Here is a 23,952-nt window from a genome sequence, read left to right as displayed (position 1 = left end):
TACTAGCAAGCACACAAGGTCTTCGGTTTTTGTTACTAGTAGCACTTTCTAATTCATCTCGCTAACCTCATTTACGAGTCATTTAGTTTCGCACCATTGAGGGAAAGCTGACTCAGCTTGAGACTGTAAGTACAAGGGTCGCATACTCTAAGTCTAGGTAGCCTTATCACCAGCATTGCCAAGAAAACGAACATTATTCTCTTCGATATCCTTTCTTGGTTTCTGTCGCCTTTGCCCCATGCTATGGTGCCATCGATTCCACTCAGGGCAAGCTGGGGACGTAACGATAGGGTGACAGTGACGGCCTTGGTGATATCCAAGCCCTTGGCATGGGCCCAAGGCCCGGGATTCTTTGATATAATAGATTTGCCAAGCAGCTTGGCCCGGTGCCGAGCATCCCCTATGACCCGTTTGGTAGGCACCAAGATCAGATGAAAAGAATATTTCGCCTTCTCTCCATTTTTTCATTGCCATACAAAATGCGATAACGCCCGGGCGGGACGGGAGTATATACCCTCCCCAGACATCCCTCCACATGTGCAATCCTCACATTATGCTTATGTGAGCCTCAGGATTGAAACTGCACCTTACACCCTGCAACTCGAACCGTGGCGACCATGGTTCTGTTGCCGTACCTGAAAAAGATCGCGGGATGGCTGGCGCCGCCGCCCCCAAAGTCGGAAGATGGGCGCGATCAATGGCCCTCACGCGCGGCCTTTCTTCTAGCAGCAATGGGTGGTTGCGCAGGACAAGGAAACCTATTACGGTACCCGTCGGTCGTCTATAATAATTATGGCTTGCAGTGGTTCATTCCATACTTCTTAGCCGTGTTTCTCATCGCCATCCCCGCCCTCATTCTCGAAATCTCGATTGGTCAGGCCTACCGTGGAGGCAGCGTGATCGCTTTCAACAATATCAACCGACGGCTCAAGGGCGTGGGATTGGGCCCAATCCTGGTCAGCTTTATCGTCACCCAGTACTTCACTGTCAACCTAGCTTGGATCATGAACTATTTTCGCAATTCATTCTACAGTCCCTTGCCATGGGAGGGACGAATTGAAGAGTTCTATATGGGAGATGTCATTCATAATGTTGACCCCGTGCAGGGAAGCTTGAGCGAAGGAAATAAGGACGTTGTCGCGTTTACCAAATATCCCGGGCTTGGTGTGATTGGAGAGACGGTGGGCTGGAGCGCTTTCATTTGGTTCCTGATCTGGGTATCGATCTTTCGCGGCGTGGGTCTGACGGGGCGCGTGGTCTACTGGACGATGGGTTTGCCAATTGTCACTACCATTATATTTGTTGGTCGGTCGCTCAGCCTAGAGAACGCCAGCGAAGGTGTTCGCCTTCTCTGGGCGACTTGGCGAAGCTCAGAGCTAGCATCCGGGACGGTCTGGCAGACAGCTGTCGGGCAAGTCTTTTTCTCTACGGGGATAGGGTTCGGCTATTTCACCTCCTATGCCTCGTACAATGCGAAGCACTCCAACGCGGTAATGGACGCGATTCTCATATGTGGCAGTAACATCTTATTTGAGAACTTTGCGGCGTTCGCCGTTTTCGGTGTGGTAGGCTACCTGCGACGGTGGCCCCAGGAGGGAGAACGGCTGGGTGCCTTTGTGGTCGGCTTTTTGACGTTGCCTGAAGCAGTCCTTCACATGCCCGGGTCAAACTTCTGGGCACTGCTGCTCTTCTTTACTCTTGTGGTGCTCGGGTTTAGTTCGGCCTTTGTGATGCTGGACGCGGTGACGACTCTCGCTGTCGATTCAGGGCTCAAGGTTTCGCGCCCGATAATTGTAACGACATTAACTCTGATCTCCTTCTTGCTGTGCCTTCCCTATTGCACCGAGTTTGGGTTCTACCTGCTGGACGGTATCGACCGGTGGGTCAACAATATCGCCTTGATATTCGTAGTATGGTCCGAGCTGGTCGGCGCCACCACGGTCTACCGGTGGACCGATGTCGTTGGCCAAACAGGACTACCAGCGTTTGTCGTGTATAATTTTGGCTATTTTGGCGGACAGATCGCCGGTATTGCGGTGGCTCATGGAACCGAAAATCCAGCCGCCGGGGCGGGCGCAGGCTTTGGACTGTATGTTGTCTGTCTTGCTGTCGCGGTCTGTATCGCGACAACTCCACAGGCGGAGGCAGCCAGGTTCTGGGATCGAAGCCCAGTCCTTCGTCGATTCTGGTTTTTAGTATTCTATTCGGTAAGCTGATCCAAGATATATTCACTATTCAGCTGTCCACGCACTAAACGTCCCACTTTGACTATAGGGCAACCAACTACGACGCGACCTCAACCAAATTATCGGCGGCGGGCGAAATTGGAAGATACCTGTCTTCTGGCCAGTGCTACTGAGGTATATCAGTGCCCCCGTTTTGGCTATCATCTTCAGTTTTGCCTACCCGGAGTTCCACACTTTGCGCTATGACCCCATGATGATCGCTGGGTTTATCCTGGCTCATCTCTGTCTGTTGGCCATGCTGTTGGGCCTCATCCTACCACGCTACTATGATTGCTTCATTCCACCAAGCCGCCAAGGCGAGAGCACGCAGGGGACTATTCCCAACGAGCCCCGGCCGCAAGATGTCGGGCAACCAGGCATGACTTCCTTTCACGGCACGGAGATTAATGCCGTCCCGGCAGGGTCTACCCTGGGCGACATACAATCTCTAGAGTTCAAGTCACATACTAACCCTGTAGGGACGAAGTTATGAATATCGCATGATTGCTTCTTATGTAAATATAGCGTATAGTGGAGTTGCTTCAATTTTGCTATCTTAAGTTTGTTGTTCCCGTGAGTTTATATATAGAGATGTAAACCTCGTGTCTATGAAAAGATACCCACCATAAAAACATTCAATTCTTCGAACAAGATTATAGATATAAAATAAAGTACTTGTGAGTATACACCCAATTAAAATGCTTTTATCTGCTTTTTATTCATATACTTTAATCTGCCGTGTTTTTTATATGGAGGGCTGGGACATAGGCTTATGTAATAAATCTCGGAGCTCATCGGGAGTTCGGAGATAAGCATCATTTCTCGAGGCTCGCCAATTCAAGTCTTTCACTATCTCGAGAACCTGTGACCGGAAACATAGAATAAATGGACACCCCTCTGCAGCCGACCCGGAAGCGCCGACGGCCCGCGTACTCTTGCACCGAGTGTCGTCGTCGTAAAGTCCGATGCGACCGGGCCCAACCTTGCAACCAATGCACTAAGCAAGAAGTGGCTTTGTCATGTACGTACGAGGAGCATCCTCGTATAGCTCCCAAGCGCCAGCAGACAATGAGACGGCAGAGTACTCCGCAAGAGCCACGCTCCGTTGATGACTTGTCTCACACCTCAACCACCTCGAGAGGGATCCGAGGCACCATATCGAAGACACGGGTGTTTGGCCACGGGCATTGGATGAATACTGTCTCTATGGTAAAGTCCTTCCACCTGTGTCATCATTGTGCGCATTGTTCCGCTAACAAATCTCGAAGGTAGAAGAACTCTCAGCTCTCCAGCCACTCGGGGAATTCTATGATACAATGTTTCAGACGGAAAGTCAGAGCCATCACGATGAGATCGCAGAGAAGGTCCTGGAATGCAAACAGCTCGCCCGGAATGTTAAAAGGAAGCGTCCGAGTCGAGCTTGTCTGCCGGCTGATCTCTATCGATCCTTTCCCGACCGGCGCGTGATGGATGAACTGATTGAGATCTACTTCGCTACCTTCGAATCCTGCTACCGTATTCTTCACGCTCCCTCTTTCCGAGAGGATTACAAGAGCTATGTAAACCAATCAGAATCGGCGAGGGGCCCCTTTCTATTACAGCTTGCTCTTATCATGGCCCTTGCGGGCACATTGCATACAGATGTGAATATCCGCAGCCAGATAATGAGTAAAAGCTTCACATGGATCCATATTGCGCAAACATGGCTTTCTGCACCATTGGAAAAGGATCGCTTGACATTGGAAGGCATTCAGATCAATTGCTTATTGCTTCTTGCCCGTCAGGTAACTCGAATAGGCGCCGATTTAGTTTGGATCTCGGCAGGCTCGCTTGTAAGGATAGCCATGCAGATGGGCTTACATCAAGATCCAGACTGTCTCGAGGAGATGAGCATACAACAGAAGGAAATTCGACGGAGGCTGTGGTACACCATTCTAGAAATCAATGTGCAGTCGGCACTGGACTGCGGCATGGTACCGATGATTACGCATACAGACTACAATACACAGCCGCCTTCTATTGCCATTAACGACGAGCCACAAGACAAAACACAAGCGAGCACTTCGGATGGGATCTTCTTTCAGCCTCTGTTGGCCGAATCATTACCTCTAAGATTGCGTGCGACCATAGTCATAAACAGTCTACAGGACGAGCCCTCATATGATGAGGTTGTAGCCCTTGGAGATGAACTAGCCTTGGCATGTGGCAAGGCTGCCGTTGCAATTGAGCAGGTTGCCTCCGGCACCGACGCACATTCTGTAGGGTTTGCTTCCAGCTTCTGCAATCATCTCCTTCGTCGTTTTCCCCTGTGCCTTCATTATCCGTATGCGGTCAAGGCCAAGAAAAATCCTATGTATTGCTACTCCCAGAAAGTCTGTCTTTCAGCCGCCCAGGACCTAGTATTACTTCTCGAAGACGATACGTATCACCGTCTTCTCCTCACCGGTGGGGGAATGTTTCGTGATCTCATTACCTGGGGGGCAATGCTTATTTTTCTCGAACTATGCCCGGAGCCCGATGCAGACATGTCGATGTTCGCCAGGAAGAGTCACCGCGCTCGCAATCAACCATTACTACAAGATGCTCGTCGTGTGGTGCAGTATGCAAGAGACAGAATGTGGAACGGGGAAACAAATGTTAAAGTCTACGTATGCCTTAGCATGATGATGGCCCAGGCCGAGGCTCGTCTTGACGGCCTACCTGTAAAAGAGGCTATTTCAAAGGCTCTGCACGGGAGTCTGGGTGTGTGCCATAATCTTCTAAAGGCTATGGCTGCTGATTCTTCCATCAACACAACGGATCCCGTTCTGGATTCATGGGCGTCGACCGGCATAATGATGCCTTTATTCGATGATTTGGATACCGAGTTTGACTTTTTGGGTGATGGAAACCTTGATATGAGCTTCTTAGATAATTGCTTTGACCTGTAGTAAATGGCGGTTGGACTATAAACAGTCGTCAGAAGTTCGAAACAGTGAGAATTGGTGGCAGTATCCTATTGACTAATGTACTAATATAGTACTCCGGTTAGTGTAGTGGTCTCTATCATATATAAAACGGTAGAAAAAGGTTCATTACTTCGGTTAAATTTACAACATTCTGATAAGGCATAATAATACATTGAGCGGAGAATATCCACAGACCTTTACGGCTAGACACAGTCTCAATCAGACATACGATCCAACATCTGCTTGTACTCCGGAAGTTTCCAACCCTTCGTATCTTCACGCAACAACCATTTGGCAAGAAAGTCGAGCCTCAGCAAAGATGCAACCCAAAAGACAACGTAAACCATCTGAACGCCGAGAGGAGACGATGGGAACTTGTCCATGTAATTGTCACTGTCCGTTAGCCCTCGCTGGACTGTATTGATGAACGGCCTGAGCTTTTCCTCGTACTCGGTCAGAGCAATCTCGATGCTATTTTTGGGAACTGGCATTCCTCCTTGGAAGCCCTTGCCACAGTGCTTCCCGATTTCGCCAGCGAGGATATAGGCGCCAGCCATAGCACAGGTTGTGCCCATGCCCGTCATAGCGGTCGGGCAATACGCTGCATCACCAACCAGCGCAATGCGACCCTGAGACCAATAGTCCATCGTCACAACACCCATCCGCTCACAGTAGAAGTCATCGGCATCGATCAGGCCTTTGAGAATCTCATTAGTCTTCCACCCAACCCCGAGGAAGGCCTCTGCCAATCCTTTCTTTTCGTCTTCGATGTCGCCTTTGCTCGCGCTTTTCAGGCGCTCAGAGGAATCTGGGTTACAGAACATATATGCCTGGTATCTATGCGGATCGGCGCGACGAGTCATAATCCCTTTGTTACCTGTAGCAATAAACGCAGTCGCATTGTACCCCTCGCCTGGTTGAACCGACTCTTGGATCGTAAAATATCCAGCATACACCCCGAGCGGGTGAACCGGGTCTTTAGCGCTAGAACCTAGTATCATCTTCCGAGTATGAGACCCGGAGCCATCTGCTCCTACAACAAGATCGAACCGCTCTCTGCTCTCATCAGAGAAAAGGACGTCAACGTAATCGTCCATTTGCTTCAGCTCTCTAACAAAAGTGCCGAAACGATATTCGACACGATCCCTGGTAACATCGTACAAAAGCTGACATAGATCTCCCCTCATGATTTCAAAGTCGGTTGTGAAGCTCTGCAACCCTTTCCCGGAACGGTTTGCAGGGAAATATCCCCAGCTTTTACCTTTGTGATCGACGAGCTGTAGACCTTGCTCCGAGACGGACCGAGCACGGAAGGCTTCCTCCAGGCCCATTCGTCGCATCACCTGAATGCCTGGTCCGCGGAGGTCTACCTGGAGTCCACTCGCGCGTATCTTTGGGAATCGTTCAATGACGGTGGTCTCATGGCCGAGCTTTGAGAGCCAGAATGCTAGTGCGTTGCCTGCGATGCCTGCGCCGCAGATGAGGACTTTGAGTTGTGGCATGGTGTGTACTGTTCTAGTTGGTTGGATAAAGAGAGGAATATGAGGACCGGTAATGACATCGCAAGCTGTGAACAGGGTGAGAAAAGGCGTCTATTATAAAGGGATGTCGGTATTTCAGCACTTTTCGGCCGGAGCTGGAGATGAATACTTGCAACCACCGATATGGCCGATATGGCCGTTACAACCGACATACCCGAAATTGAATATTCTATGGCCGGAAACAGTTAGAACAGGTGGTGTGGAATGGCTTATGCTGCTTATACACCGCTCCTCCAGTGTCCTTGAAAGCTGTGAATGCCTAAGACGTCTGTCTAGCCTCTCAGGATGGAAACAGGGCTCCTCGCATATCGGCGGTTACATGGTTCTGCTTTCACGAAGGGTGGGGGCACAACTACCACAATACTGAACTCAAGATGAGGTCAAAGAAGATATATCATTCGGTACTACTAATTGAAGATGGTTATAAAGGGATCTCAACCACTGACCTGACTCTTTCCTAGCCATGTATGAGGGGCATCGCGGCCAGGTCATATATATAGACCTCTTCGTCCGACACATGCGACAGGTCTCATCAGAAAGTACAGATATCTTTGGTTCCATCATAGATCTCTACCATGCCTGTGGTGGGAAATGGGACACCTTGGTAAACCAATGTGGGATTATACCTAAATAGCTCGCATCGTTTCTGGAGTATGCTGCCACATTTCTCTGTAAATTGAGCAACTATTATGTCGGTTGATTTAGTGAGCTATTGATGGCTTCAGACCTGGTTTACAATAGGGCGAAGGTGATCAGAAGTTCGTGCCTGATTTGACTCTTGATGCCTTGCGAAAGATCACAATTATTGGCGCATCGACAAAGCTTAGGCTCGAGAAAGTCCTTAGCCCGATGATGGCTGTCCCGCCCTTCAGCCTTGGGTATCCTGGCAAGGACGCACGGTCGGCATACTATCCTAGCGAGGAACCCATCTCTCCTGATGAGATTGCGAAGGTATCGGACGCAATGAAAAGATACTGCATTGGACCTGAGAACACCCGAGTTGAGAAGCTAGTTAAGGACGGTAAGCCTGTCTACTAAGTATTGCAAGCTTCTGCCGACGTTGAAGCCTCTGCGTGCAGTGGGCAGAAACGCGCAGATGGCATATTTTGCGTCAGAGGCGACCACTCTGAAGAACTTTTGAAAGAATGCTCTAGTCTCACAAATGCAAACGCATTTACTGTCAAGAGGGAGCAAACCCAGCCATGAAACATTATATTGAACCCTTTCGCACTGGTAACTTAGAAGCTTACCAGGAGTCGCAGAAAATATGGGTCTCTGATAGGTCTGAAAGAGTAGAGCACTTGATTGGGTTCATAGAGCCCTACCGTGATCCAGCTTGAATTCGGTCGGAGTGGGAGGCCATCGTGGGAATTGCCGACCCTAATGAGACGGCAAGGTTAAAGCGCTTTGTCCAAAGTTCAACTGCTATCATTCGGCAACTCACATGGGCAGTTGAGGACGTAGATTACGGGAATGGACCCTTCGAGAAGAGTCTTTTCCAAGCTCCTGACTTCACCGTTCTTCACGGTTAGCTACTACCGAACCCTACTTCTAATCATTGTAATATGCCGACTTTTTCGGCGGTCGCTGTGTGTGGTAGCATTGTCTTCGAAGCTGCTAACCTTCGCAACGTAAGGTTCGAAAATTGATATTCGCAATAAAAACATACTGACAATTTGTGTAGTGGAAATGGATCCGAGAAGCCTGCGGGTTCAAGAGCATCGTCCTCGCCAATCGCCTCAATTCCAACAATAACCCCGATCTACAATGTCACTGGGTCCATCCGTGAGAACTTCAGCACTTGAAGGCTACCGCACACACTCAGATTCATCACCACAGCCATCCACGAGTTATTTGCCCATGGCACCGACAAACTCCTCAATGAAACTAGACCGGGAGTCTACAAGTTTGACAAAGAGAACCCGTCAATTAGTACCCTGAGCGGCAACGCCATAACTTCGCACTATTTACCCGGTCAGATATGGACAAGCGTCTTTGGGAAGCTGGCCTCAACGATAGAAGAAGGTCGTGTCATCCTAGTTTTAGAATACCTTATGGATAATAAAGAACCTTTTAGATATTTTTGGATACACCCAAACCACTAAAATTATCATGGCTATCGTTCACAGAATTAACCTGAATCTTAATCCTTTACACCACCTATGTCAGCATTGGCGTTGACGGTCTTCAGGCTCTCGAATGATACAACTCCCAAAACAAGCTTGGGGACAGGTCTACCACCAGGTATGCATAGAAGATCAGCCTCTTTCACCTCCGCATATCACAAACCTGTACAAGTCTGACTCTCACAAAGGCTCACTTCTCCACCTTCAAGCATCTCCTCACCGTCTACGTTGACCGCATCAAGATCCTCTCCCACGGCAAACCCGCTCTGGGGCGCTACCTCTGCCATTTACACATTTGGGGCTGCCCCGCCGATTCCTCCTCCTGTAAGGATTTATACGAGCCCATGTGTGCGGTCGAGGGCGTCTATGAGGAGTGGCGACAGATTTTGTGTTCCAAACCCAAACCAAGATGGAAGATCGTGCAGCCGAACACCGTTGTCAAAGGGGAAGATCTGGAGCTGAGGGTTTATGAGGAGAGTAATGAGGGCATTATTCAGTCGTGGGATGAGAGGGGGAGTTAAGACTTCGATTGAATAGAAAGGTGTCTTGCATTCTCATTAATATTCAAACTAGTTGATACCGAAAATCATAGTATGAGGACAAAAACTAACGAAATCCACCATCAACAGGAATAACCTGCCCATTAATATAGGAAGAATCTTCACTCAGCAAGAAAGCAACCGTACTAGCAATCTCCTCCGGCCTAGCTAGTCTCCTCAACGGCACATTCTTAACGTAACTATCGACAAAACCCGGAGGTACACCCTTAAGCAAGGGGGTATCCGTACCCCCAGGTGCAACACAATTGACCCTCACCCCTTTATCCCCAAAATCCTTTGCCCATGTCCGAGTCAGCCCCAGAACAGCATGCTTGCTTGCACAATAAGACGCAATCCCCGGACTTCCAAACAAAGACGCCGTAGATCCGATATTCACCAGACTCCCGATTCCCTCCGGTACTGATCCTCCTTTCCTATTGCGCATGGTATCTGGATGTCGTTCTAGCACGTACCGCAGATACGTTGTTCCTACATTCCATGTTCCACCGACGTTTACTGCCATCACTTTGTTGAAGTTCTCGGCTGGCTCGAGGATATTGGGGGGGAGTATAATGCCCGCGCAATTGACCAGCCCGTTAATCACGGGGGACTGTTTTATGATGGATTCGAACGTCTGCGTTACTTTCTCGTGCGAGCTGACGTCGATGCTGGGGTGGAAGTGAAGTCGGTCGGGGTTGGCAGAGGAGATGGTCGGCATCTCTGAGGCTTTGTCAATGGCATGAACTGTGGCCGATAGCCCGAGGAGCTTTTTCACGACAGCCAAGCCCATCCCTGATGACCCGCCGGTCACTACGTAAGCTCGACCGGTGTGCATTTGGTTGATTTTGTGTTCCTGTGTTTGGTCCGAAGGAGTAATAGTATAAGAGAACTTTCCAGCGGAGAACGCTGATCAAAGTTTCCTGATGAGCTTGTTTTCTTTTCTTTTTTTTTTTTTTTTTTTTGAAAGGCTTGTCAATTGAACCATGGCTCACACTTAAATATATCAGCTAGACCACAACAATGGATGCGGTGTGATAAAAACGCCCCTTGCAGTACTTAGCCTGTCTCCAGTCCTTGGCACATTCTTTTGATTCTTTGAAAAATGGCCATTTTTTAAACACTATATCTCAACCCATTTTCATTATATCACTTTTAAATAAAGACTACCGTAAACCACTAGCCCAAAGAGTCTGTAGTCCAAAGAGAATAATATTATTTTAAAGTTTAAAGTTGATATTTCTACCCTGCTTTTGAGTTCTGTGAAAGTTAGGTAACTTATAGTTTCGGTGGTATTAATTATACAACTTCGTCTTTCAAAATATTCTAAATAGTAACCCAGATGTCCACTATATTTATACACCCTTTCATAATGATACATATGACGAGTAATCCTGACAAAAACACGATATGTTTGTAGAGTACACACAGGTCGACAGAATACTAATTAAAACTCGTTTTGCACAGACAAAGAGATAGCTCTCTACAACGGGAGTAAACGAGCTTATACAGATTGAGGTTTGTCTACCTCTAGGTTATGCAGACTCAAGAAGGGGGCCGAGTAAACCAGCACTTATCCTTGAATAGCATGGATAGCCTTTCGCCATGCCTCCCACCCAGCCTGTGCAGGAACCCCATATACACGCGCAGCAGCGCAGAATGGTCCAGGAGGATAGAATATCTTCTCGTTTGAATTGGGACGAATTCAATAGGCCGGCCCAGGTCTTTTCAAATATTGGAAACATCTCTGGTGAACAAAGAGGAGCTTTAAGAACACATGTAGCAGGACAGGTTATGTTGTACATCCGTCCCTCAAGACAGCAGTTTTCGTCTTTAGAGCAATTCACATTGGATGCAGGTACAAGAAGAGGCTCCGGGTCCACATCAACTTCCTTGGACTCTTTCGCCGATACGGCTCCTTACTCATCCGGCAACCCAAGTCTTCAACACGACATGATAGATAAATCGAGCGATATGGAGCTACCCTCTGCTGTCATGGGTGACCTGGGTACAATATGAATCCATAGGTCCACTGGAGCTAGATGATATCGAGAATTCCAGATTTGAGTGTGATTCATTCCCTTCATGCAAGGGTATTGCCACAAGTCCCCCGCTTACACCAATAAACTCTTCCAAACCTCTAGTACGGCGACTGCATCATGCTATTCTGCCTCAATCTATAGACACTGCTGAGCTACTTGCACTATGGGATGAGGGCACTGATGAGTTACTTGCACTATTTGACGAAGATCTCCTTCTGCCATTCCCAGAAGACTCTGACGAAAAGGAGTCTGAAGCTTTGCTTTCCCAGACGCCTCTTCCCACATCACAACTGGACCAAAGCACGATACCCCCATCCAGACCCACTGCGCTTGATGAATCGCCGCCATCTCGCTCATCTGATGACCGAGTTGATCAATTGTCTTCCATTCAACTGCATGCTGTCCAAACCGTGCTGCATGGAGATCTTGGACTCGAAGGATCTACAATTGCTTCTGATGACACACCGAGAATTGCTAATCCACCTGCACCAGCAAATTCGGGTTCAGCCAGGCAGGGTGTACGGTCGCTTGACGCAATCACTAGTTTTGAGTATCAGTCAAGAACCAGAGCATGTCAACAGTTGGAGACTGATGCTACCCCTATTGACGGACGTGAAACCAGGGCTATTGTGGACGAGGCTGCACGGCCTAGTACCATAGACCCTTCCATGAATGACGGCCAAACTACAAGCTTAAATTACGATGATAGAAGCAGTTCGAAGAAAGACGCCTACATGTTAGCATTTGCAGAAGAGCTTTTCTCGTCGATCCGCTCCTATAGCCTAGATGCAGATGTCTTCGAGGATATGTACCAAGCTCTCCCGGGCTTTCTGAAGATGTTTGCTCTGAGCTTTGCCCACAAACGCCAAACACAGGTTTATCGAGACATTATGGCTTTCGTTCATCAATATAGATGGTTAGTCTACTAATCTAAGGCGGAGAGGACAGATTCTAATTGGAGAGCTGGAACAGTGACATCGTCGTAGCATTACGGGAGAAACTCTCTGAAAGCCTGCTAGCCCAGCATCCGTCCCAGAATGATGATGCAATTCCTCCATCCGAGATCATTAATTGGTGGCAGTCCAAAACAGATGAAGGAAATGAAGATTTGCTGGATGTATTTCCAAAGGATAATTTATCTCAAGTGATGAACACAGAGAGCGATGTTGACGATGTCACCGTTCCAGCCCCTTCCACCAATGAACCGCAATATGGATCCGATCTTGATTCCAGTGCGGAAAATCAAAATCGAGAACAATGTGAAGATGAAGCAGCAAACAATCTCCCCGAGCTTCTAACTTATATATCGTTGATTTGTGATTCTGGAGCATATTCTGACCTAATTGGCAAATATTCAAAAAGCATGTTGCCTCACTTCGCCGCAGTCCAACACGATAAAGAGAGTCCGTGATGTGGTTCTCGAGATCTTACCTGTCAAAAGCTTCATAAGTAGAAAGAGGATATCCGAGAGCTATTCCATGGTATATACTATGAGTTGGGATTTGTCTGGCTTTGTAAGCCAACAGGAATACGATTCCGAGGCTCATATCGCAATAGAAAGCTCTATTACACTAACCGGCTCTCCAAATCAGCTACAGGCGCTGGCACGTGGTGAATACATAATCCAGACTTGGCCGACGATAGGGCCATCTGTCCTGGTATTAGTTAAACAGGCAGCTAGATGGCCGGGACAGGAGCATAAAGGTATGAGAAGTGCCTTGTTGGCTTTTTCCCGATACTAACTCCGCCAATTAGTTGTCCTACCAGATGGCTCGATAATAAGTACTTTCCCATGTCAAACTTACGACAGGTATGGAGTTATGGTCAGTGGCCCGCCATACACTATCGCTGAAGTTGGTGAAATACTAGCTTGGCTTGGATCTACCTTTCACACATCCCCATATTCAGATGGGGTTGTTTATCGACAGCCATTTGCTTTGAGATCCGAGAGTCGTTCCTCCTACCTCGGGCCATTCAGATGCGATCTGGACTACGTGGAGCGCAAAGGCGATGACTCGGCTAGCAAGAACGGGAATTGCTGGCACGACCTTTTCAGGAATCCGGTGGTGGTGGAGGGTTATCCTATTAAACGTAGGCGGGCTGCCGCACTAGGAGTTGAAATCCCACTACGGATGATGGCCGAAATGATACAAACTAAACGTATGAGCCCTTTTGCGGGGAATATTGTCCTCAAAGGATTTTCAACCATGTTGGTGCCGACTGCGTACGAAGAGAACACAATTTCTTGGCATTTACTATGCAACAAAACGGGCGATCGTATCTCATACCTCAGTGGGATGGCCATCCCTCAGGTACGGATAAGTATCCTACAGTTGGAGAGGTCTCGACATGTTCTGGGATGGTGTACAGATATGAAGTTGCATGCAGGTATAGTTGTACAAGTCTAGTTCATGAGCTTTGGCTAAACAAAATAGGTGGACCAGATGCGTGCTATGATGTGAAGGCGTCCAGGCTTCCAAGGACACACGCAACAAGCCCTCTTGCTAATGTTTCCATCTCAATGGGGCAGCTACTTACGGGGGACTCGCCCTTCATCCTTGGGAGAAAAGACACCCCAGTACACATTTCCCGAAATGGCTACATACGAAAACTGAAATGGATTTCGAAGAAATACGTGCTCCTGTGGGATGAAGCAGATAAACGTGGCTGGCTAGTGAACGGCACGAGCGCTTTATTGCATCTCGTTTGTGCAACCCTAGAACAAGACAAAAGGGATGGCTTTCAGGGCGTCTCTCTGTTCGAGATGAGCAAAGTTCAATGGTCGGACCAGCCATATCAACGTAAGTCGGCCCTCCAGGTACTCATCAACCAGAGCAATCTACGATTGAAGATCTATCCCGAAAAGGATGGGTACACGAGATTTCAAGATCACGTAGAAAGCCTTTTCGACACATTAGAAAAGATTATTGACCATCAGCATGATATTATGCGAGATTTTCCAAGTCAGGAAATATCAAGGGCAAATCTAGAGGGATGGGACTTCAATGACTTAATTTCTGAACGAGATCCAGTATATCCACGAGTGTCAGCGATGGGCAGCCATGGGAAGTCGTGGATGGACTTTACCCGATCAATCCATGTTGTTACGCTCTTCGGACGCGGCTTTCGGGACATCATTCAGTCTGTCAATGTCTGTCCCCACTGGGCAACTGTTCCTAAAGACATGTCATACATAGCTGTTTGCCAGGAGGATTTGGAGGATATTATGGAGGCTGCGGGGGATCCATCTTCAAAGCCAGTGAGACTTACGGACAAAGTCATATGGCATACCCCTGAAGTTTCCCCTGGGACATGTCATTGCGCAGGCGCGGGTGGAACTACCCACCCAGACCTCGCACAAGTCATCTTACCATCTAGCATGTGCCAGGAGCTATCCTCACAATACACCAGGCCGTACAAAGAGGGGAAGGGCGCTTTCATCTTTGAGTACAATTCAACTTACAGGTGGTTTTGGGGAGACACTGGCGACCCCTCACGGGAGGCAGCAGACGTTGACTATCTCGAAGGAGAAAGGTTTTTCAAATATCCCTTGCAAGATAGTGGGATAGGTTCAAGCCTAGTATCAACTACATTCGGAGATAGTGAAAGCACACTCGACTCGAGCATGCATCACTCTCCCAATGCCGAATCGTTTGTTAGCTCAAGGTCCTTCGTCGCCTCCACGGACAACAACCAGGCCTCTCGAAAGAGGCCCTGCCAGAGGTCAATATTACCACACATTTCCTCTAAGAGGTACGCCGTGGGAATTGTATGTGCACTACATATAGAGCTAATGGCCATCCGTGCTTTGTTCGACTCCACTCACCAGCAGATATCTATCCCTGGTGACGATCCTAATTACTACGCACTTGGCTGTATGAATAATCATAGTGTCGTTGCTACTTGTCTGCCGGATGGTGAGTACGGCACCAGCCCCGCTGCAAATGCTGCATCCAATATGAGGCGAAGTTTCCCTAATACGAAGTTCGGCCTACTGGTTGGGGTTGGTGGCGGCGTCCCCTCGTCAAAACATGACATCCGGCTTGGTGATATTGTGGTCAGCACACCGTCTGGAGCAAACACAGGCATCATACCATATGACCTAAAGAAGGCGCTGAAATGTGGGACATCCGTGTTGAATGGCTACCTTCACCCGCCGCCACAACACCTCCGATGTGCGCTCAGTGAAATCAAATCAGACGCTTCACTATCAAGAACACCCCCACTGCAGAGATATCTACAACAGATTCAGGAGTGTACCAAAAACTATCATCACCCAGGTCACGAAAATGATAAGCTTTACGCGCCAGGCTACATCCATGGAGACGCGAACAAAGCTTGCGATTCTTGTGATTTTCAGCAACAACTACCCCGGACGCCGCGAGGATCCCCTGATCCTGTGATCCACTACGGCACAATAGCATCCGGTAACCAGGTGATCAAGGACGCAGCGCAAAGAGACAAGCTAGCCAAGCAGTATGACATCCTTTGCTTCGAAATGGAAGCAGCGGGGATAGTCAACACGTTTCCTTCATTGGTAATTCGCGGAATTTGTGATTATGCTGACTCGCATAAGAACAAGATGTGGCAGAAGTACGCTGCTGCTACAGCTGCTGCGTTCGCTAAGTTTCTTTTGTCCCGTGTGAGAACCCCTCAGGATTCCGAGATAAACTATTGATGGAAGACTCTCTACAATGGAAGATAATGTGAACTATCTTTGCTCTTCAGCACCAACGCTCCATCTGGAATTCCAAATATTCACTGGACCATCCCACTATTCGATCCAAAAGTCAGTGGATCACCTCCATGCTCGGATTCGCGGCGCGAAGGAGATCGTTTCCACATTAAGTCAACGCATTGCCAGCTCATATAGCAAAGTGCATCGCCGAGATTGCCGCAAGTCGCTTTTCCGCGGCTATTCCGTTCCGTCACACGCTTTTGTTTGCCTGTCAGATGTATACCTGCCTCGATTCGAATGTTGGTACAAGCATCATGGCAACTGTTTCAACCGTATCTTGCATGGTGTTCTTTGTATTTCTGGGATTCGGTCAACGACTCAGAACCAGCCAATTTGCGAACTTTAGTATTGAGGTTCATGGCCAGGAAATGCCTGATGTAACCAAGGATTAAGTTGAGTCCACACTTCCATATTAGGATCAGGGTCCAACTTCGGATATATTTGGCGTACTTTCCAATATGTCAGATCCCAATGGATTTATTTCATTTGACAAAAGTTCATCGAATTTTTGAAACACAAAGACAATCTCTTGGAAGCACTTTTCACACTAGGGAACCAAGTGTGTCTTGGTATTTCACCCCTACTCTACTTGTCCAGTTGAAAGGTTCAACCCAGCGCTGTTCTTGGCAACACAAATCCCTTGCTAAAGTATCAATGTTTTAATTATGCACTAGGCCTAGTATGGTATCCGTAAAGTCATTTTCCGTGCAAGAAATTCAAGCACTATGTGGATCAGGCTAGCCTCATCTACGGCTTAGTAGAAGTCTGATCTTCCCGAGACAAACACAGCGAAGCAACATTTAAGAAAAAGTAACTTCGAGAGCTGCGAGCATTGAAGGCAAGAATTCCTATAAATATACCATAGTTAAGAAGTACTGAAGGTTAAAAGGTTCTACAGCATTCTTTACGTTAAGAGAGTGTCATTTTGCCTAGCACTGAGAAAGAAATATACATCATCTCTACTTAATAATGATCCCATACATATCTTCAGCTCCATTATGAAGAAAAGACCTTTCCATATGCGCCATTTTAGACTCAGATGGAAGTGGAAAGGCAAGATTTCATCGTTTAAACGCTCCCTAGGGCATGGCCTGGAATTCAGTGGTATAGCGAGATTTCGGTTTATGGTGACTCTATTGCAGCTGAGGAATGAGTGTTACTGACTACATACGACGAAAAGACTACAGACTGCCACACCAACACCATACCACCCCCACCTCTACACAAGCTAACCCAACGGCAACAACAGCAGGATATTGAGGAATGTGGGGCTTCCAACCCTACCTTTCATACCAATCCCCACTCCGGCGGGGGATGTTCTACGAACCCGTTCTCCGTTCCGACGGGGAAGTGGTCACCCGACCCGGGAACCATATAGCTCTTTCATCCAATATTTTGATGGCCGTAGTAATCTAAATTGGCCGTCTCGCTGATCATTACAGAGATTATTTCGGCCCTTAGGCGCCTGGAATATGAATGATCGGGTTAAGGACGCGGTGACGGATTGATTTCCAAATCTACATACATTGTGCTGGAACAAACATTTTATGGAGACGACACCATCGCACTCGATACTATAGTTGTTTTTCGGCAAAGCCTGAGCGAGGATGAGACGGACAAATCGGCCCCGTTGATGGGGCCGATGGGGCCGATGGGGGAAGGACAAACTGGCATAGACGAACGGCTTGCGTTGTGGAGAGCGACTTTATTTAAAGTGAGCGCTACGTCCCTTGACCGGTACTACTTCTTTCCCTTACGCCCATGCCACATACCAACTGCCGTGAGACAAACTGTGACACGTGCAATCCACGGAAATCATGGCCCCCGTAAAGCAACTTGTTGCGCTGCGCCGAAAGGCCGGTCTGACAAAAGAGGAATACTGTGATTATCACTATCAAAAGCACGGTGCTGTCAGTACTGCGCCGACTGCCACCGAGACTCCTAGGTAGGCGGATCTGCTTCTTTCCCTCTGTTGATATTGCTGAATAATGACTAGGAAATACTTCCAGACCCATTTCATTGACGCAGCATATCACGCGGACCCAACCCAGCACGTTCCCAATGCCCACCCACCGTGGGCGTTCAGTGATGGTGTGACGGAGCTGTATTTCGACTCACCAGAACACCTGAAGCATGTCTTCCAGTCGGAGTGGGTAGCCCAGAAAGTGGGACCCGATGGCGCAAACTTTTCGGACTTCAGCGCAGTCCTTCCGATGTTTGTGAGAGAGGATACGGTTCCCTTATCCATTGCCTCTGCCTCTGCCTCCGAAACACACCAGCTGAAAGGGAATGCCTTCGTCGCCATGTATTTCGTTGCACTACACAGTCCGAGGAAGGCCTCGGAAACAGTAATCTCGGAGCTGGTATCGTGTATAGATTGCCATGCATCACAGGATGTGCTGGCAATGCTTGTGAACACACCTGATGATACTGACTTTGACCTGGGTTCTTATTTTGGGGGGGAGCCTCCGGTTAGCTTTCAATTTATCTTCACGATGACGTTGCGTGGTAAAGAATCGATCAGTGCCATCCGCAAAGCCCAGGAGGACTTTGAAGAAAGGGTCCAGTCTCTTGATCTGCCAGCTACATGGATTGGCTTTGGAGAACGAGCCGTAGTGCTAGACCAGACCGAGAATATCAAAGTAAGCCGGACCCTCGTCCTGTGTCATCCCACAGAGCTACAGCTAATCACGAAGTTGAAGTTTGACCCAAGACGGCAACCTTTCAAGAGGTCTATATAAGTATTGTTATATCAGGGTTCTGGCTATCACTTCTGTTACATCCATATGCGAAGCTTCAAGATAATTATCGAATCATTACGAATTATTTTCCTTGCGATAGTGACTGATTCATCTATAATCTATGTATTAGACCAGTGTCATCCTCTTTCCCTCCCTCTTTACTTTTCTTTCTTTGTTTTTTCTTTTTTTATTTAACTGTGACAACAAGGTTTCAGAGTTGTCGTCGGACACCCTTCCACGTAGTGAAAATAAAGGTGATTAAGATAATATGTGGCAGGGCATTCCGGTCGGCGGTCTTAATATGCACCGCCAGTAGGGTAATGATATATCTCAAAGGTTCTATATGCCGTGTTGAAATTACCATACTGAATGCATTGGCCAAAGGCATCCTGTAGGGATTGGGTATCATCACATTAACGTGCTTCCTGTCATACAAACCTTAGGCAAGACGCTTAGATAAGTCAACGAAAATGGGAATCATCAATTACCACAAGGTTAATCCATGCTATTACTACATATATGGACAGATAATCATAATAAAACCAACAAAATGTACATGATTTTCCTTCACCTGTTGTCAATAGAGTCAATCAAAGCATCTCGACCATATCCATCGATCATGAATACCAAGGTTTGGTTATGGATGTTTCCTCACACCATACATGAGTTAGTCATCAGACAAAGCTTTAAGCTTCTCCTGCAAGGCAGTATTGGCTTTCCCGTTATCCTTCGATATCTCGATACCGACTAGTGTAGTAGCAGCTGTCCATACAGCATAGCTAAAGAATATCACAACTGTGGATAGCTTCGTCACAACGCAAAGAGAGCCTTCACATTCAGAAGCCCCCGCCAGGAACTTTGCGAGGCAGATGAACGCTACCAAGGATATGAAAGATACAAGCCAATAGATGGCGAATGTCAATGGCTTGCTGAGGCCTAGAAGCTTGTTAGTACGGTCCTAGTGAGCGAGGATGTCTAACGTACCTTGCGAAGGGGAAAGGGATGTGTAAGCCATATAAGTGACAGCCGCGAGTGAGAGGCACGAGGAGGACATCGCAACGGATACCTCCCACGGGACTTGGTCGAATGCGGTAAAATAGGAATGAGCAGCTGTATCAAATGGTCAGGTCAGCTATGTTCTATCATGGAACTCCTTGCATAGCCTTCACTTACCGGCACACAAGAGTGCGAATGTAGCGACAGCGTATATCGCTTGTGAGACTCTCAAGGAGAAGAATACCCCAGGCGGGACCATTGTCGGAGAAGAAGCGGAGCTATAATCAGTAATAGCTTATAGGAAATATGAAAGACACAATCGGATGTTGCCATACAGGAAAGGAGAGTATTGACTGTCATATATAAGACGGGATGATGGTGGCAAACTTGGACTGAACGTTGTGGGCCCTCGCAATCCTTCTCACCCACCTAGTGACAAAACAGTCAAGCTTTTTAGTCTGGCGTCTATATGAAGCTTACCCAGGCTGTGCGAAGATCATTTAAGCTATAATTGTACTAGTTTAGGTTGCAGCGATATTGCATTCAGGGTCTAACTACCGGGGAAATTCCCTGGAGTTTATTCGGTGAAACACCATTCCTTCGAGCTCTGCAGCTCGCCATATTTTTTATCAATGGAAGCATGTCATTCAATGACATGGTTGTCAGTCCGTGCCGATTGCCGGATCCTTCCCACTTCCACCGTGTTAACTAGCTCTCGTTTGACGTCTGATCTGCTGGCCAAGAAGCTCTTGCACCGTACGGCGTACTTGGCTCATCTACATCAGTTCATCCCTTCTCCACCACTTGACAGCTTGGCGACGATCATTCTGTTGGCTTTAGGGATATGTCACTCCTTTTTGGAAGTCGGTGTTTCCGTATCCATAAACATATGAGGCCTCTTACTTCCCTGCATCCCGAAACTTGTCTCATATTCGGCTTCGGGGTTAATCGTCTTTGTCCAACCAGTTATTTCGAAGCAAAGGACACAGGCTAATATGAATGTCTCATCCTCTAAGCAAAAATGCAACGTTAAAAGGTCATTCTGGATTGCCACGTGCGTGATCCTGAGCTAGGAAATATTCTCACTTGGCCCACATACACAGATCAACACCTGTACATTGCCACTATTGGAGCCCGGTGTTTGAAGAAACATTGAAATTACCCGGTCGTCTCACATTCCTCCACCGCGGGCCGTAGCGTAACATAGAGCAATGCATCCGGTGTTCTCCCCGTCTTGGCTCAACGATTAGTCTACCGGCGATGCTCAACACCCATGCACGGGGACACAGCATTGTTAACTTTTCATTACGTAGCTTCGCCACATTTTAATTCTCATATCTGTTCTGCTCCTCCATTAACGTGCGCACTCGTCGACGATAGCCAGTGATAATATGCTGAGGTGACTATGGAATTCAAGAGACATGAACATCCCCTTCATCACTTGCGACTGTGGCTAAGCTTTATCCAGAAACTAAGCTTCACTAAGAGTTTTAGCTTCTGCATGATGAACATTGATGTAATTATAGTTTTTATAGTTAAATTGCCACCTGCAAGAGTATCCGTATATGGTTAGAAGCTGTAGAAAACGGCTCGTAGTATAATCGGTGGATACATCCAGTCCGCAAGGTTAGTCGAATCGGGGCAATGCTTGAACGTGGGCTTCCACCCTTGCTTAATCATACGCATATGCTGTGTTTACCAAACGAGACCAGAGTTTCGGATATGGATAGATGATGGTCCAATTTCTTCTTCTACAGGATGTTCGGTTCGGTTGAAAGGAATAGCGTATCACTGAATGTTTAGTCACATCTGCCCTCTGTGGACGTTCGAGATTGGTAAAGCGCCCGATGTGTGTAATCTTTGCTGGCATCATATAGGAATCAGTTGATCTTCACTCCCCTATCAGGTCTAAGGTTCCGATGTGCATTATGTAGATAATTCTCAATAACTATTGTCTTGGCGTATTAACTATATTGATGAAGATCATTTAAAGTGCGTTGTACCGAGGAGCTTCGACGGTTCTCAATATCTTGCGGTGTACATCCTGCCTTCTGAGGGTGCTTACAGCCCGTTATTAGACATGATAGACTGTATCCGACCAGGGCCCACTACACCCTTTGTCTAAAGGACGCATAGTGCGAGGTCTACCACATGGGATTATTCAGGCTACTGGGTCTAGGGGTATCTGGTGCAGATGGGGTAATTATCATACCCATATTCTCAAAGGATGGAATCCGTACTATCTGTATCTGCTACTATATCGTATGAGCCAGTCAAGCTCTAGTCCCCATTCCGTGGTTAAGCTTATTGTAATGCTACAAGTCAATCTTACCATCGCAATATGGATCTAACTGTAAACCAGCATATTCGCCAACGGTGGTAGTCAACAGTATGCCTCTTTGTAGCCTTCGGCAGGTCACTAAGAGGCATCTCTCTATAACTAGTGGTAAAATGCCCTCCTGCCGCTCAATCCTTCAGGCGAGAGAACACTACATCCCACTAGCGACCCATTGTTCTAAGACATCTTCGGAATAGAGAGGAGCGCAGTAAGGCTGCCGGAAGTGTGCGCGATTTAGTATCCTGAGGTATTCCTAGCTCCACAAGGTAAGGGAGTCCTCTCCGAAGTATCACGGAGAAAACTCCCGATGGCAGAGATTAGGGGAACAGTACGCATGCGAAAAGGTGTATAAAGACTTGTTGACTCCCCCCCTTTGCTGAAGAAGGTCAACTAGCACAGTTCCTCCGCATCTAGACAATCTTCATCACTTGCAAGCTTTAGCTTCCTCGTCAATCCCATCCAACTTTCAAGATGCAGTTCAAGCTTCTCGTTGCCCCTCTCCTTGTTGCCCTGGCTATGGCTGCTCCTTCCTTCGAGGATGGCCATCTCGCCAAGCGTACGTGTGGCACCCTTACCGGCGAGAAGCTCAAGATCTGCCAGGAAGCTTGCAAGGCCATCTGTGTACGTTTATAGTAGACAAATTCGATGGCCATTTAACAAACCGCTAACTGCAACAGAAGGCTGGAACTGCCGGCATCGCCTCAGGTCTTTGCGAGAAGGCCTGTGACCTTGGTGTAAGTTTTCCTCTCCACTGTTTCACCTTTATCGTACTAATCATCCCTGAATACAGCCCATGAAGCGTGAGGCCGCCCCTGAGCCTGAGCCTTCTTTTGGACAGAAGGCCTGTGATGTTGCCGTAAGTTATACACGGGTTAATCATAAATACCTTGACTTTGATTGCTGATATTTCCATTCAGTGTGACGTTGCATGCAACTCTACCGTCCTCGCTTTGGAGCAGCGGAAGTGCCTTGAGAAATGCGTAAGTGTTATTAATCTCCCTTTGCTGGTTTCCGCAGCGCTGACCAGGTTTGATTCCCACAGAAGGCAAAGTGTGACAACTAGATTTCAGGGTCCAAATATGCTAGCTTAGCCCTCTGGACAATCTCTGTACTTTAGAATTTGCTACATGACACAGAGTAATAAGTGGTGTGGGGAAGAATTACTACTTACTGGACTAGTCTGCATTGAATTGATGTTAAATGGACAGGATCTCCTCAGACCCTGTAGCAAGGGTCTAGTTTTATGTAGTTCTCAGGGGGGCTTCATTTAATTCCACCTTTTGGTGCAGAGAATCTGAGGGAGACAAATTTGTCTCACTTTGGGGAAGTGGAATTGATTCAACGAACGCAGAAAGGGCAATGTGAGAGGAAAGGATAATCTGTTACTATCTAGAAATAAGCAGTAGGAGCAGCAAAGGGCTATATTAATACCTGATACAAAGAATACTGAAATCAGAAAGTGCTGGTGGTACAGTCACGCAGATTAATCTAGCCTAAACGATCACATGATTCACATTGCAGGTTGCAAGCTTGGGCAGTTGTCCATTTCAAGGTTGTATTCCACTGCTATGGTCAATCTAATAAAAGGATGAATACCTCCACAGGCAAGGTTTGTTTGTTCATACTACTAGCAAGTTAAAAGTTAGGGTGTCGGCTACAGCATATTGTACTTCATGGTCGCAGTGTTGTTGAATATTTATATAGCTGTACCGATAAAGGAC

At 47.5% G+C, this 23,952-nt stretch overlaps 9 protein-coding genes across 9 annotated transcripts; 6 read left to right on the top strand and 3 right to left on the bottom strand.

The window, feature by feature from the left end:
• The first annotated feature begins 449 nt into the window (after positions 1–449).
• On the top strand, positions 450–2,884 carry BDV27DRAFT_116219 (sodium:neurotransmitter symporter family protein). The gene is made up of 2 exons (XM_032064665.1): positions 450–2,207; positions 2,275–2,884. The coding sequence occupies exons 1-2, from the start codon at positions 618–620 to the stop codon at positions 2,716–2,718; spliced, it is 2,034 nt and encodes a 677-aa protein (XP_031927366.1). The 5' UTR covers positions 450–617; the 3' UTR covers positions 2,719–2,884.
• A 395-nt stretch (positions 2,885–3,279) lies between these two features.
• BDV27DRAFT_172488 (putative C6 transcription factor) lies at positions 3,280–5,155 on the top strand (the record flags this gene model as incomplete). The annotated part of the gene is made up of 2 exons (XM_032075883.1): positions 3,280–3,434; positions 3,494–5,155. Exons 1-2 carry the CDS (start codon positions 3,294–3,296, stop codon positions 5,153–5,155), a joined length of 1,803 nt encoding a protein of 600 aa, XP_031927365.1. The 5' UTR covers positions 3,280–3,293.
• Positions 5,156–5,170: 15 nt separating this feature from the next.
• On the bottom strand, positions 5,171–6,682 carry BDV27DRAFT_172483 (uncharacterized protein; the record flags this gene model as incomplete). The annotated part of the gene is made up of 3 exons (XM_032075882.1): positions 5,403–6,682; positions 5,304–5,324; positions 5,171–5,220 (listed from the first exon to the last, which is right to left on the bottom strand). Exons 1-3 carry the CDS (start codon positions 6,673–6,675, stop codon positions 5,171–5,173), a joined length of 1,344 nt encoding a protein of 447 aa, XP_031927364.1. The 5' UTR covers positions 6,676–6,682.
• An 884-nt stretch (positions 6,683–7,566) lies between these two features.
• Positions 7,567–9,361, top strand: BDV27DRAFT_158012 (peptidase family M49-domain-containing protein; the record flags this gene model as incomplete). The annotated part of the gene is made up of 3 exons (XM_032072613.1): positions 7,567–7,735; positions 8,906–8,958; positions 9,029–9,361. 3 exons carry the CDS (start codon positions 7,567–7,569, stop codon positions 9,359–9,361), a joined length of 555 nt encoding a protein of 184 aa, XP_031927363.1.
• An 85-nt stretch (positions 9,362–9,446) lies between these two features.
• BDV27DRAFT_172482 (SDR family NAD(P)-dependent oxidoreductase) lies at positions 9,447–10,214 on the bottom strand (the record flags this gene model as incomplete). The annotated part of the gene is made up of 1 exon (XM_032075881.1): positions 9,447–10,214. One exon carries the CDS (start codon positions 10,212–10,214, stop codon positions 9,447–9,449), a length of 768 nt encoding a protein of 255 aa, XP_031927362.1.
• Positions 10,215–12,086: 1,872 nt separating this feature from the next.
• Positions 12,087–16,096, top strand: BDV27DRAFT_145436 (uncharacterized protein; the record flags this gene model as incomplete). The annotated part of the gene is made up of 5 exons (XM_032070414.1): positions 12,087–12,334; positions 12,391–12,734; positions 12,781–13,122; positions 13,237–13,806; positions 13,854–16,096. The coding sequence occupies 5 exons, from the start codon at positions 12,087–12,089 to the stop codon at positions 16,094–16,096; spliced, it is 3,747 nt and encodes a 1,248-aa protein (XP_031927361.1).
• A 1,877-nt stretch (positions 16,097–17,973) lies between these two features.
• On the top strand, positions 17,974–18,897 carry BDV27DRAFT_145435 (EthD domain-containing protein; the record flags this gene model as incomplete). The annotated part of the gene is made up of 2 exons (XM_032070413.1): positions 17,974–18,101; positions 18,153–18,897. The coding sequence occupies 2 exons, from the start codon at positions 17,974–17,976 to the stop codon at positions 18,895–18,897; spliced, it is 873 nt and encodes a 290-aa protein (XP_031927360.1).
• Positions 18,898–19,564: 667 nt separating this feature from the next.
• Positions 19,565–20,152, bottom strand: BDV27DRAFT_145434 (uncharacterized protein; the record flags this gene model as incomplete). Its single annotated transcript, XM_032070412.1, has 3 exons — positions 19,565–19,833; positions 19,882–20,007; positions 20,071–20,152. 3 exons carry the CDS (start codon positions 20,150–20,152, stop codon positions 19,565–19,567), a joined length of 477 nt encoding a protein of 158 aa, XP_031927359.1.
• Positions 20,153–22,702: 2,550 nt separating this feature from the next.
• BDV27DRAFT_158006 (uncharacterized protein) lies at positions 22,703–23,294 on the top strand (the record flags this gene model as incomplete). Its single annotated transcript, XM_032072612.1, has 5 exons — positions 22,703–22,852; positions 22,909–22,965; positions 23,022–23,087; positions 23,149–23,211; positions 23,274–23,294. The coding sequence occupies 5 exons, from the start codon at positions 22,703–22,705 to the stop codon at positions 23,292–23,294; spliced, it is 357 nt and encodes a 118-aa protein (XP_031927358.1).
• Between the last annotated feature and the right edge of the window lie 658 nt (positions 23,295–23,952).

This window comes from Aspergillus caelatus, assembly GCF_009193585.1.
Source record: "Aspergillus caelatus strain CBS 763.97 unplaced genomic scaffold BDV27scaffold_93, whole genome shotgun sequence".
In the NCBI taxonomy this organism is placed as follows: Eukaryota; Fungi; Ascomycota; class Eurotiomycetes; order Eurotiales; family Aspergillaceae; genus Aspergillus; species Aspergillus caelatus.
Note: the sequence above shows the minus strand (reverse complement) of the source record. Positions and strands in the feature narration are given on the sequence as shown.

Coding starts and splice junctions, on each gene's coding strand:
- BDV27DRAFT_116219 (XM_032064665.1), top strand. CDS start 618: ATGGTTCTGTTGCCGTACCTGAAAAAGATCGCGGGATGGCTGGCGCCG. Junction 2,208..2,274: donor GGTTTTTAGTATTCTATTCG/GTAAGCTGATCC, acceptor CTTTGACTATAG/GGCAACCAACTACGACGCGA.